The 12,836-nt window shown below is 55.2% G+C and overlaps 1 protein-coding gene across 1 annotated transcript; it reads left to right on the forward strand.

The window, feature by feature from the left end:
- Nucleotides 1-7,506: 7,506 nt before the first annotated feature.
- Nucleotides 7,507-12,412, forward strand: BARHL2 (BarH like homeobox 2; the record flags this gene model as incomplete). Its single annotated transcript, XM_081086700.1, has 3 exons — nucleotides 7,507-8,195; nucleotides 10,005-10,230; nucleotides 12,100-12,412. The coding sequence occupies exons 1-3, from the start codon at nucleotides 7,586-7,588 to the stop codon at nucleotides 12,410-12,412; spliced, it is 1,149 nt and encodes a 382-aa protein (XP_080942826.1). The 5' UTR covers nucleotides 7,507-7,585.
- Nucleotides 12,413-12,836: the final 424 nt, after the last annotated feature.

Genomic DNA, 12,836 nt, shown 5'->3' on the forward strand with positions numbered 1-12,836 from the left:
GCGGAATGCTCAAAACAGAGATTCAAAACCATAATTTCCTCAGCGAGTTTGGAGGGCCAAGAGCATGGGGAAGCAGGGGTGGGTTGGGTGGGGGCCGCGGGGGGGGGGCTGGGGTAGTGTGCCCCATACCATACGATCAGCACTCCCACTCCCGCTACCCCCCTCGCACCCCACCCCACCCCACCTCATGCAGCCCCAGGAGACAGAGGCCGCGGGACTGTCCGGCCCTTCCTGTCAGGGACAGGCCCACTCTCTCCTGGCCGCTGGGCCGGACCTTGGCACGGGTCTAAGAGTTTCCAAAGTGAGGCTATGCATTGGTTCCGAGAAACGTAAAGATGTTATCCCATCCGGAGAGCGCCCCCTCTCGGGCTAAACTGCTCCCCTCCACCCCCCCCAACCCCCCCCCCCTCTCTCCCTCCCGCCTCTCTCACGGCTCTCAGTTCACAGCCCCGCGCATTGGGGGACGCTATTGCCAGAAGCAAAGTCGGTGTTAGCTGCCCCGGCTGTTCTCTGATGCTCCCCTTTCTCCCGCGCCAGGTGCGTCTGGAAAAGGCATCGCCTCCTGGCCTCACGTCTAGGTCAGCAGGTCGCGGGGCAGGGGCGAGCAGTTCGGGCCCGGTGAACCCCGGACCAGGAGGACTAGGCAGACCCCCGACAGGCTGCGGGAGTTGGCAGCGGCGGTCCCTCCTCCCCTGGCGCCGCCCGCACCGGAGGCAGGAGCCGGGGCGGGGAGCTTTCCATTTGTTCCAGTGATGGCTCTAACTTAATAAGGCGATTGATTAGCGCTCAAAGTGCCGTTTTAATTAGACGCTTGTTAATTAACATCGCAAATGAATTTCCCCTTCCCGGGTTGTCGTGTTCGCCCAGCTCTCTGAGGCTTTCCTCTCCCCTCCGCCCTGGCCCCTCCATTCCCTCTTAACCTCGGGAGTGGATAGGAAAATCAGCTCTCTTCTGGAGCCTTGGCGGCTTCTGCGTGTTTTGTTTTATTTATTTATTTTTTAAAAAATATATCTTTATTGATTTCAGAGAGGAAGGGAGAGGGAGAGAGAGAAACATCAGTGATGAGAATCATTGATTGGCTGCCTCCTGCACACCCCGCAGTGGGGATGGAGCCCGCAACCCAGGCCTGTGCCCTTGACCGGAATCGAACCCGGGACCCTTTAGTTCACAGGCCCACGCTTTATCCACTGAGCCAAACCAGCTAGGGCTTGTTTTATTTTTATAGCGGGAGGTGGCAGTGCCACAGAGGAGCCCTGCCGTTTCTCCGGGAGCCAGCCCTCGCCGGGGGCGGTGGGTCAGGTGAGGAAGGGTGCAGTAAAACCTCTCCCCGTGTTCCCCCTCCAACTCTGTCAGCGTCTCCACCTCCACTCCCGACTGGAAGGGTTTGGAACTCCAGAAAGGAGCGGGGAGGAGCGGTCACAGTCTGGTTGGAGGGGGCTGGACCATCTCTTGGGAGGAAACCTACTCTGCCGTGCAATCCTGCCGCCGAGGTCCGTGGGCAGGTGCGCGGCTTCCTGTTCCGGCCAAGGAGCTCCAGGAGCAGCTCCCTGCAGCACTCAGGAGGGATCCCGCAGCCAACACATGCCCGCAGCCTGCAGCCCGCCCACCCGCCCTCAGGAGATTACACATTTAAACAATTTCTGGACATGTTTACACGATGCCGCATAGCTACCAAATGAATCCCTCTCTAGATGCCCCTCCGCTTGGAGCCCACCCCTTTTCTTTCATGACCGAAGGGACACACACTCTTGACTCCCTTGAGGAAGCCTTTCTCTTCCCCCTACGCCTCCGGAGGCAGGACTCTCCACTTGCCTTTGCATCCCCACTGTAGCGGGTTCACGTGGGCCTCCTGGCATTTCCGCCGTGTCGAAGCCCCTGTCAACTCTCTTAGGAGGGTTCGTGTCCCATTCCCAGTCACCTGGCCCAGAATGCAAGTTCAGAAATGCTTATGGACTGAGTGACTGAACACAATGAGTGAGGGAAGGAAGAGGTGGGGGGAAAATATGGCTACTGTAAGGTAACTACAGCCAGCAATAGCTGCCACCTTTGTGTTGCTCATTTGTCAAACTCTTGCTTCACATTTCACAAAGAGCTTTTACACAGAAGGTCTTATTTGGGCACCACCATCACCCTATTCTAGGCAAGGATTTGCCCCATTACTGGAGAAGGAAGTTGGTGATCAGAAAGGTGAAGTGCCTTGCTCAAGAACACTGGGAAATGGCAGAAATAAGACTAAAATTCCCTCTTCCAGCGTTCTTTCATCGACATCTCTACATCAACTTTCCTGCTGATTGCTCAAGCAGGCCGCCCGCACCTCTAATTCCCAAGGGAGAGCCAACTTTGCTAAATCTCTTCTAAACTACTCATCTGTAAGGTTGTGGTGAAATTACAGTTCTCTCAAATTTTATTATGATACCAGAATGATCTCTCAAATCCTTTATTCCCCCAGGACAATTAGTAATTACATAGACTATCATTTTAACCCGTGGTTCTATTGAAACAGTTTTCAGTTAACTTATTCATTTTCTTCCACTTTCCCTTTCTCTCTTTGCTCTCAATTTCAGTGTTTTCATGTCTTTCTCTTTATTATATTATTTTTCTAAGCAAATACGCACCAGCCCTTAGACAGTTGGATATACATCGATAGACTGGGGGTGGGGGTGGGGGAGAAAGAAAATGTCCGCGGTTCCTGTAGCTTTGAAACGGAGGCGAGAGGACACACTACCGTCAGGGAGTCAGCCTCAGAAAGGGAGAGCTTATTTGTTTATCGTGCATCTTTCACAGAAAGAAACAATAGCCGCTGTCTTGGTTTGGGGCTCTTGGCGCCGCCCAGTGGAGACAAGCGCCTTTGCACCTCATTCGGGTCAGTTGGCATTATCTTGTGGACCCTTAGAAACGTTCAAACAAAATGACAGGAAAAAAAACACTAGTTCCAAGTTCCTCATGACCTATAGGTGCAACTCTTCAAAGTTCAGTTCCATTTTTAAAAAACCTGGTGACCCAGCTTAAACATTACCCCAAGTCTCAGTGATAAGAGTGAGCCTGAGGGAGTGTATTGAGGAATGAAACATTAAAATGCAGGAGCGTTTGAAACTTTCCCTGTGGTGGGGAGGGAGCATCGTTAGTGATCAGGACAGGTGTCTTTCAAAGCCAGAAAGGAAAGGTTGTTCTCTATTATCCACAGTTGGCAAATAACTGCTTTTTATGCAAAGTATTATAAAATATTCCAAAAATTAAATCATTTTCTTCCTTCCTTTGTCTTCTTTTAAAGGAAATGAAGGCGTGAAAGTGGAAGATCATTTTCAAATCCATGCCAGTTTAGGAATTATATTTGTTGGTATTTTAAATCCAGTGGGGAAAAAAATCTCAGATTAAATCCAGTTAATGCATGTCTTTTCCGGTTACACGGGCATTGAAAATGTAATTCATCTGCACTCTTTTATTTCTGAATTTTTATTTTTTAAAATGAAAAGTTAAATCATTTGCTCTGCTAGAAAGGGCATAATTTCTTGGGTGTATATACAAGGTGGTGCAAAAGTAAGTTTACAATTGTTCGTATGGAAAAGAATACAATAATAAATAATAAAACAAGTATAAACTTTGTTTCACGTACTCATGACTGTAAACCTACTTTTGCCCTAGTGTGTGTATGTATGTATGTATGTATGAATATGTGTGTGTGTGTGTGTGTGTGTGTGTATTTCCCGAAAGCAAAAGAGGACTGTATCTGGAGAAAAAAGAACCGTGAAAAGTTAAGAAACAAAACCCAACCCCCGAAGAGTGTGTTTTTTTTTTTCCATAAAGTTTTCGGTCTAGTCTTTGAGTCCCTCTTTTGGATCTTTAGGCCACTGGTAGCATTTCCTCTCTGGTAGCAGCTCTAAGATGAGAGCCTTGATAAAGTGAAGGTCCCAGTTTCCCCCCACAATGGTTTCTCGGGAAAGTTGACCTAACTCCCACCCAAAGGAAACTTCTAGGATCTCAACCTTTCTTTAAGAAAAACAGGATCCGAGCTCTTCACAAGGTGGGGCCTACTGGGCGTCTGTTTTGTTTGCTTTGGAGTTTTCATAAAATGAACACTCCCCCTCTCCTAACACTTTTATCTTCCTCTCTCCCCTTTTTTTTAGATTTCATTTTTTGGTAGGGTCATATCTCTGTCTCTCCCGCTAATGTACATCATTCCAAGCAAAAAGTCCTGTCCAACAGCCCAACACAACTGTGTGCTCAGCCTTTTGAGCTCTTGAGTCATTTCAAACATCGGAACAAAACAAAAACAGGCTGAAATGAATTATTTATCAAGGTCAAGAATAACTGATTTGTGCAGTGCCACCAGTTCTGGATCTTAAATTTGTTTGCCCTCCTCCCTACTTCCACCCAGAATAGCCTGCGAGGAAAGTGTATGCTGTAGCCTCATTTGCGAAGTTAGTGGGTGATGTCTGAGTGAGAAGCGCCCTAATTGATCATTTGAAGGGAAGAATGTGTATCTTAGGCCTGTAGTTCGGACAGGCCCGGCGCCCTTCCCACAGCAGCCGAGTGCGCCAGGGGCGCGGGTGCCGAGGCCACGAGGTACCAGCCTTAAGGGAGGGACATTGCAGCCTTCCATGTGATAGACGCCCTTCGAGTCCCGGGCTCCTGGTTGTAAAATCCCTCTGGCCGAAAGGCCGAGGCCGGGCCAGCAGTCTCCCAGGAGGATCTCAGCCCGCTCCGGGCATTATCCGGGCCCTCTGCGGCTTCCGGGCCCAGAGGGTCTCGACCCCAGCTGGCCAGCCGGCCCAACATGCCTCCGGAGGGCCTCCCGCACTCCTAGGGCGGTCCTCTGCCGCCACTCGCCCCGCATCCCCGCCAATGCTCACCAACCCCGACTCCTCAGCCAAACGCCCCTGGCCTTCCGACAATAACCAGAGCGGCCCGGAATGCACATGTCCTCGCCTCCTGTCTCTCTCCCCGCTGCTCTCCTCAGAGACAGACCCCTGAAAAAGACGGCGTGCAGAAGATAAGACGCAGTTCCACACACCCTTGCAACAGTGCGGGCCTTTTCTGGGTCAAACGCATGTAATTCCCTGGGAAAACGCAGGGAGGATGCGTCTCCCAGTGCCCCTTCCCGATCAGGGCTCGCGCGGATCCGGTTCGACAGAAAGGCGGTATCGGGTCCCAGGAGGTCATTTGCCTTCCTGACCCCCACCCCCATCCCCGGCCCTCAATAGAAGAAAGAACGAATAAAGAAAAGGAAGGAAGGAAGGAAGGAAGGGAGGGAGGGAGGGAGGGAGGGAGGGAGGGAGAGAGAGAGAGAGAAAGAAAAAGAAAGAAAGAAAGAAAAGAAAGAAAAGAAAGAAAAAGAAAGAAAGAAAGAAAGAAAGAAAGAAAGAAAGAAAGAAAGAAAGAAAGAAAGAAAGAAAGAGAAAGAAAGCGGTTCTTCAGGCAGTGACCTTCAGGACCACAACTCAACCCCAGATTTCGGCCCAGCCCTTGAAGACTTTAAAGGCCACTTTACAGCACCATTCTGCACCCAGCCGCGGAAGAAATGCCAGCCGCTCCGGTGAACAGGGTTCTTAAAATGGTAATTCGGAGTAAAATGTAACTCAAAGAACTTTGAATCATTCATTAGCACCTTATAATTACTCTGCTAATTAGGTTGACACGGCACTTAATCAGGAGTAATACGCCGTCTTGTCACTGGCACTTCCCATTACGCTGACATTCAACAAGAGACAGGCTGGAGACGTCCCGGGGAAAATAATGCAAGTTGATACCCTCCGACGGGGCGTCGCAGTCACGCCAGCCGCAGGTCCCCCAGCGGATCCACAGAGACTGTTTCCTTTCCAAACAAGAGAGGGAGGGAGGGAAGAAGGGAGGTGGGAGGGAGGGAGAGGGAGAGGGAGGAGAGAGAGAGAGAGAGAGAGAGAGAGAGAGAGAGAGAGAGAGAGAGAGAGAGGAGATATTGGCTAAAAACTGGCTGCGGACCTACCACCCAAGTTTCTGAATCCCGCGCCCGCCCGACACCGCAGTGAGCCGCGGCCGCCCTCGCCAGCGCAGAACGCCTGGGGTTTATCTCCCCGGCTCCGGAGAAAGTGTCCGGCCAGCCGCCTCTTCCGTCACAGGCCCCGATTGGTGACTAGGCGGGAGGGCCAAGAGACTGGGTCCCTTCCCCACTCCTCCGGAGAGTGCCGCGTGGACGCGGACCCGTCTCCACCCCCGTTTGGGGACCCGCCACAGAGCAGGGCCAGAGCCCGGGCGCCTGGGTGGGAAGGGAAGGGCGTGGGGGGAGAAATCAGAGCTCGGAGTCCCCCGCGCACCCCGAGCTCTGGCTGCTGGTCTGCACACTCTCCCGCGAGCTCCTTCGGGGACCCCCTTCCTCTGCTCCCCGTGGCCTCCGCCTAACCAAACGCGTGTTTGTGGTTGCTGCGCGGGGGGGGGGGGGGGGCGCGCGGGAGTGTAAAGGTAAGCCGGCCAGATTGCTTTTCCCCTCTTGTACTCTTTCCCTCCCTCTACGGGTTTCTTAAGAAAACGAGCACATCCTGACTATCCTGCCTCTCTTTTACCCCCGCGGTTCCCTTATCCAGGCTCCCCTGCTCTCTGCCCCCCTCTCTCTCCGCCCTCCCGCCTGGTGAGGACGCGGGGGCCGCTGCGACTGGGCGCTGGGCTGGGGGCTGCGGGCGCCGGGAGCAGAGGCTTCTCAAAAGAGCAGCGGGGCCGAGCCGCGCGCGCTGACGGGCTCGCGAGCCGCGCGGCCATTGGCTCCCGGCACGTCGGCGTCGCTCGCTCGCGCGGGGCTGCCAATCGGGGCGCGGGGCCCGGCGCGCGGCCTCGGCGGCGGGAGCGCGGGCCCGGGGCGGCGCGGGGAGCCGGCCGTGGCCGTGACGTCACGGGAGGGGGTCGGCGCCGCCCGCCAGGAGCCGGATTACAAGCGAACGCGCCCGGCAGCGGCCGGAGTCGCACGGCGCTGCGTCTCCGCCGCCTTCTGCTCCTGCTCCTCCTTCCCCTCCTCCGCCTCCTCTAGTGGCCGCGGCCGCCGCGGCGTCGGCTCCGCAACTTTGCAAGAAAGTTCAGAAACTCCGCTCCGGGGCGCCGGGGCGCGCGCGGCAGCCACCTGGGGAGCCGCGGGGGAGATCGAGGGCTCGCAGCCGCCGGGCTTCGCGGTCGCTGCACCTGTCGCGTCCGCCGCCGCCGCTGCCGCCTGGTGCCAGGCGGAGAGCAGACCCGGGCGGCAGCGGCAGCGGCAGCGGCAGCGGCTTTAGGGGTCCCCTCCCGTCGCCTGCGTCTTCGCCGGGGTCCCTCGCGCCGCCGCCGCCGCCCCACATGCGCGGAGGTTCCTGGAGCGGGAGCTCCAGGCTTCCGCAACAATTCTCATAACTTTGCCCCGGTCTTCCTTTCTCCCCACCCCTACTTTTTGCATAAGGGGGAAAAGTTGTGTCGAAACTGTCCACCGATTGCCACCTCCCCACTATCCTTCCTTCCCTCCCCTCCCCACCTTTTTTTTTTTTTTAAGCGGCAACATTGTTTAGTGTTTATTTTGTTTTGCGATCGATAGCTTCCTTTGCTTTGTTGGGGCGGCTGCGGAGCGGCGGAGCGGCGTGGACCTCATGTAGAAATGACAACAATGGAAGGGGCCAGCGGGTCGAGTTTCGGAATAGACACGATTCTGTCCAGCGCCAGCTCGGGCAGCCCCGGCATGATGAACGGAGATTTCCGCCCGCTCGGCGAGGCGAGGACCGCGGATTTTAGGAGTCAGGCCACTCCGTCCCCCTGTTCAGAGATTGATACGGTCGGAACGGCGCCTTCCTCTCCCATCTCGGTCACCATGGAGCCTCCGGAGCCGCATCTGGTAGCCGACGGGCCCCAGCATCACCACCACCTGCACCACAGCCAGCCGCCGCCGCCGCCCGCCGCGGCCCCCGCGCCAAGTTTGCAGCCTTCGCCGCCGCAGCCGCCGCCGCCGCAGCCTCCCGCCCAGCATCCGGGCTCGGCCGCCTCAGCCCCCAGGACTTCCACCTCCTCCTTCTTAATTAAGGACATCCTGGGCGACAGCAAACCTCTGGCGGCGTGCGCGCCCTACAGCACCAGCGTCTCCTCGCCCCACCACACCCCGAAGCCGGAGAGCAATGCGGCGCACGAGAGCTTCAGGCCCAAGCTGGAGCAGGAGGACAGCAAAAGCAAGCTGGACAAGCGCGAGGATTCCCAGGGCGACCTCAAATGCCACGGTGAGTCCCGCTGCCCCGGTCGTCCGGCGTCTCCTGCGGGTTCCCCGTCACCCTGCGGTCTCCCGCAGATTTCTCCGATGGGGAGCTATTCCGGCATCATCTCTGGCGAGGTCGCCGCCACAGCCCAAACCCGCAAGCGGGAGGGAGGACTCGGCCCAAGTTCTGTTGGTGGTTACAGGTCTACCTCGCAACCCACGCCGCCGACACCCACCTTCGTTCGTGGTTTTACTTGATTTGAATTTATTAGGAAGGGGCCAGCGGCGGAGGTGATCTTACGGGAAAGGACTGGAGGTTTTTCAGGCCAGAGACCTTGTGAGTGGGCGTAGGGAGACTGGGAGAGAGAAACAGGCTGAGCTAGTTGGTGTCTCCGGGTGGGATCACAATGTGGTACTTACTAGTTAATGAAAATCATTTCATCCCCCCTCCACACCGTATTTTCTAAACACCATCACAGGAATTACCAGACTTAATCAGGGAAGAGTGTCCGAGTTGATTAACAGAGCAACTTAAAAAAAAATTAGATCGTGGTTTACATAGGAACGTTCACAAGGTAAAATATTACCATCAGCTGTTCAGTATTTTTAGAACACCCTTCTTACCCGGTGGCCCCAACCGAATAGCTGCATTTTAGGAAGATTTCTGGCTCTTTATTAGAAACTGGGGCGTAGAATTTATAAAAGTAAAATTTGTGGAATTGAATTTATCTATTTTTGTAAAATCAGAAGATGACAATTGAAATTGTCTTTCAACTCCCTTTTTCATTGATTTCCCCAGACAACTTCATAAGTGTTCTGGTCTTTATGGCAAAAGACTTTTAACATAAAAGGAAAGTTTTTCCTCCCTTTACTAAGATGTTCATTATTATTATTATTACTATTATTAATCTTTGCCATCTTTGGGAAAGATGTGTGCTGACTGGAAGATGGGATGTTGGCTCCCATTTTACTATTACAGCATTAGCATAATAGTGCCCCAAACAGATGTACAGTCTGGTCCTGCGATTTTTGTGTGCACCAACCTCCCCAGTGGGTCAATTAGAGAGATTATTGTTCTTCCTGCAGGGAAGATCAAGGAGCACAGCAAAAACGGGTACAAGCAGAGAGGGATTGACATATCGATTTCCCAGCATTTCAGTAAAAAACCAAAGTTGACAAATGGAATCCGGAAATCTCTGGGCTGTCACCGGAATGGGCTCAGTGGTTTTGAGCTCAGCTCAGGGTCTGGGCGACACATTCTTTCTGAAGCTTTAAAAGGCTTGATGCAAGCAGCTGCAGAGAGCTTGAGTCCAACGTTTCCCAAGTGCACCTGAAAAAGGAAAACAAATGCTATGACTTTGAGTAAACAGAAAAAGTAAAATGAAAAAGGTGCCCCCTCCTCAAAACACACACACACACACACACAGACCAGAAAGACCTTTTGAAAACTATCAAATCAGAAAAAAAAATCTTAGTGAAAGACAATAAAAGAGAGGGACAGGATCTTCCTTCCTCCCGCGCCCCCTCCAGCAAGGAAACAATAACAAAAGGATACTTTATTGTAAAGTTTTTTTTTCTTTTACATTTCAAAGGTGGGGAGATCAGATACCCTTTTAGAACGCTTTTGGAAGCTCCGCACAAAGTTCCACATTCCTTATCCAGAAATTGGTCCTCTTTTTCCACACTGGCTGAGGCCCAAGTATGTGTGTAAGAAGAGTACGGTCCCCGAAGACCAGCGACTGGCTTGGGAATGTGGAAGTATGTGCCAGAAGGACACTCCACCCTTCCCTATTCCAGGTTACTTTACTAAACTGTGTCTGGGTTTCTATCATAGGAACAAAGGAGGAAGGAGACCGGGAGATTACGAGTAGCCGAGAGAGTCCCCCTGTGAGAGCCAAAAAGCCTCGCAAAGCCAGGACGGCTTTTTCTGATCACCAACTCAACCAACTGGAGCGTAGCTTTGAGCGGCAGAAGTACCTGAGCGTGCAGGACCGCATGGACCTGGCAGCTTCGCTCAACCTCACTGACACCCAGGTCAAGACCTGGTACCAGAACCGCAGGTAAGGGAGGCTGTGTCGGGGAGCAAAGCGCCTGGCCATCCAGGTTGTGACCAGAGCACCACTCTTTTCTCTGGCCTTGAGAGAAAAGAGGGGACTCAGAGGGCCTGGAGTGGTCACTTGGGGGCTCTCAAGCAGGGGCAGGGATCAGCCACCCCCCCAAGGGAAGAGCTGCTGAGGAGCAGCTGGAGTTCAGAGAGTTTTGCACTAAGTGTCTTAACATGTGCTACTTTCACTCTCAAATCCAAGTGGTTGGAATTTCCCCCACTTTGTCCCCACGTCCATCAGGCCTCACCTTCTCAAATGGAGACATCTGGGCAGCTGACATTCAGGCTGGTGGAGTATGCGAGGTGCCCCCTTCGGGCCTGCCCCAGGCTGGTTCTGAATGTCTGTAGCTGGCCACGCGTCCTAGCTACTTATTTCAGTCTCCGAAGAACTGTCTCCCTGGCCTCAGTTCCAATGTCCTTGCCTTGGCCTGTGAGGCAGCCAGGAGAGGATAAGGTGGGCAGCAGCAGGCAGGAGAACGGGGCAGCTGGCCAAGCATCCAGACTGAGTATCTGTTCCCTGCACCAGCCCTCCCTCTAACGAATTCAGAGCTCGCCTGGAACCTTGCAAGGAAATTAGGAAAATGGCTGGCCGAGCTTGCAGGCCCCCGAACTGCAGAGGGAACCCAGGCGACCTGAGGCCCAGGTTACAGTGTGTTTCAAGCCTGGCAGTTGTCTCCCTTGTCTCGATTTTTCTCTCCCCCTCTCCTTTGCTCTCGCCTGTGTTTTAATGGTCCGTAAGTGTGGTTGGAAATGCCCATCCAGTTGTCATCTTTACCATAATTTTCTGTCTCATTACATACGGTTCCAGCCACCCTAATTCTGTCGGAAAGTATTAGCGTCATTTGTAGCCAATTTAAAATGGGCGGCATGTTTATTAATTTGGCTGCAGCCGCTGGGTATGGACGGCCCACCAGCCCTGAGCTCCTCCGTGTGGCATTTGAGCCAAGGCCCGCTCCCTTCTGCTTCTTAACAGAGGTGCACAGGGGCGGGAGGAGACCGAGAGAAGCTGATCACAGGTTTTAATTGTTACTCTCTCCCTGAGGAGACAATATCTGGAAAAGCATTTTCCCCCTCCCAGAATGGCCCCGAGGCACTGACCCCTCGGGAGAGCCCTTCCTCCCTCTAACGAATTCCGTTTGGAAACCTCGCCGCCGCCTTCCCCACCCTCAGTCCCCTGCCTGCCTGCCGTAAGGTCCTGTCAGGTTGATGAGAGAGACGAGTCTCCCCCCCCCCCCCCCCCCCCGGGGGACTGAGCAGGGCCAGGGTCCCCGGCTCGGGGGTGTCTGCGTCCCTTTGTTTACCGTTTCTGCTCACTCGGCCAGGAGAAAGGGGGGAGGGGCAGAGAGCGGACCCTCTGGGGTTGTTGGGGAGCCACTGGCTGGGAAAGGGAATTAGAGGAGGCGGGAGAAGACCGCCTGTAGACACAGTGGTCTTAGCTGGCCGCCGGGAAAGTTTCAGGAGGTACCCAAACTGTGTGTGTGTGGGGGGGGGGGGGGGCGGGGCAGCAGTGGAGCCGCGGGCCAGGAAAAGCCAGCAGAGCTCGTAGAGTCCCATTGGCGAAAGTCTCAGCCATTGACGGTGCAGTTTAAGAAATTGACTTGGATGGAGGTCACTCCGGGAGAAGAGGGTGGTGTGTGTGTGTGTGTGTGTTGGGGGGGGGGGGTGTTAGGGGATGCGGTTCATTCTGGGTTCTCGGAGCTCTGTCGGCCTCCTGTCCCCCCCCCCCCCCCCCCCGGAGGAGAGGGCAGGACAGGGCAGAGAGGGGACTTGGGTGCCCGGGCCGTGCCCACGGCCGCGCGGTGCGTGCACGTCCACTTCTTTCCAGGACCAAGTGGAAGCGGCAGACGGCGGTGGGCCTGGAGCTGCTGGCCGAGGCGGGCAACTACTCGGCGCTGCAGAGGATGTTCCCGTCGCCCTACTTCTACCACCCGAGCCTGCTGGGCGGCATGGACAGCACGACCGCCGCCGCGGCCGCCGCCGCCATGTACAGCAGCATGTACCGGACTCCCCCCGCGCCCCACCCCCAGCTGCAGCGGCCCCTGGTGCCCCGAGTGCTCATCCACGGCCTGGGGCCCGGGGGCCAGCCGGCTCTCAACCCTTTGTCCAACCCCATGCCCGGCACCCCGCACCCCCGGTGAGGAAGGGGAACAGAGGCGGTGCGGCAGTCCCTCCCTCGCCTCCTCCCCGACTCGGAAGGCTGCGCTTCCTCTCCCCGCACCGGCCCAGGGCCTCCCCGGCATCCGCCCCGGGAAGCCGAGCGAGAGAGGAAGACACTCAGCCAGGGGCGGGGCCCCCCAGGAGCCAGCCCCCGCGCCCCTCTCCCCACCCCCAGGGACGGGGCAGGAGAGCTCCCACCGCAGCGTGACTGGCGAGAACGCTGACCCCACACAAAGTTCGACCAGTAAGTGAAAACATCAACAAAAAAAACCGAAACCTCAAGTTCTTTTTTTTAAAAAAAAATGACTTTAGGGATCAGGGGGAGGGAGGGGGAGGGGCAAGGAGAGAAGCGAGAAGGCGCGGAGAGCGAACTGCAAGGGCCGAGACCTGCAGACGGACAGACGG

This window comes from Myotis nattereri (genome assembly GCF_964212035.1).
Source record: "Myotis nattereri genome assembly, chromosome: 3".
In the NCBI taxonomy this organism is placed as follows: Eukaryota; Metazoa; Chordata; class Mammalia; order Chiroptera; family Vespertilionidae; genus Myotis; species Myotis nattereri.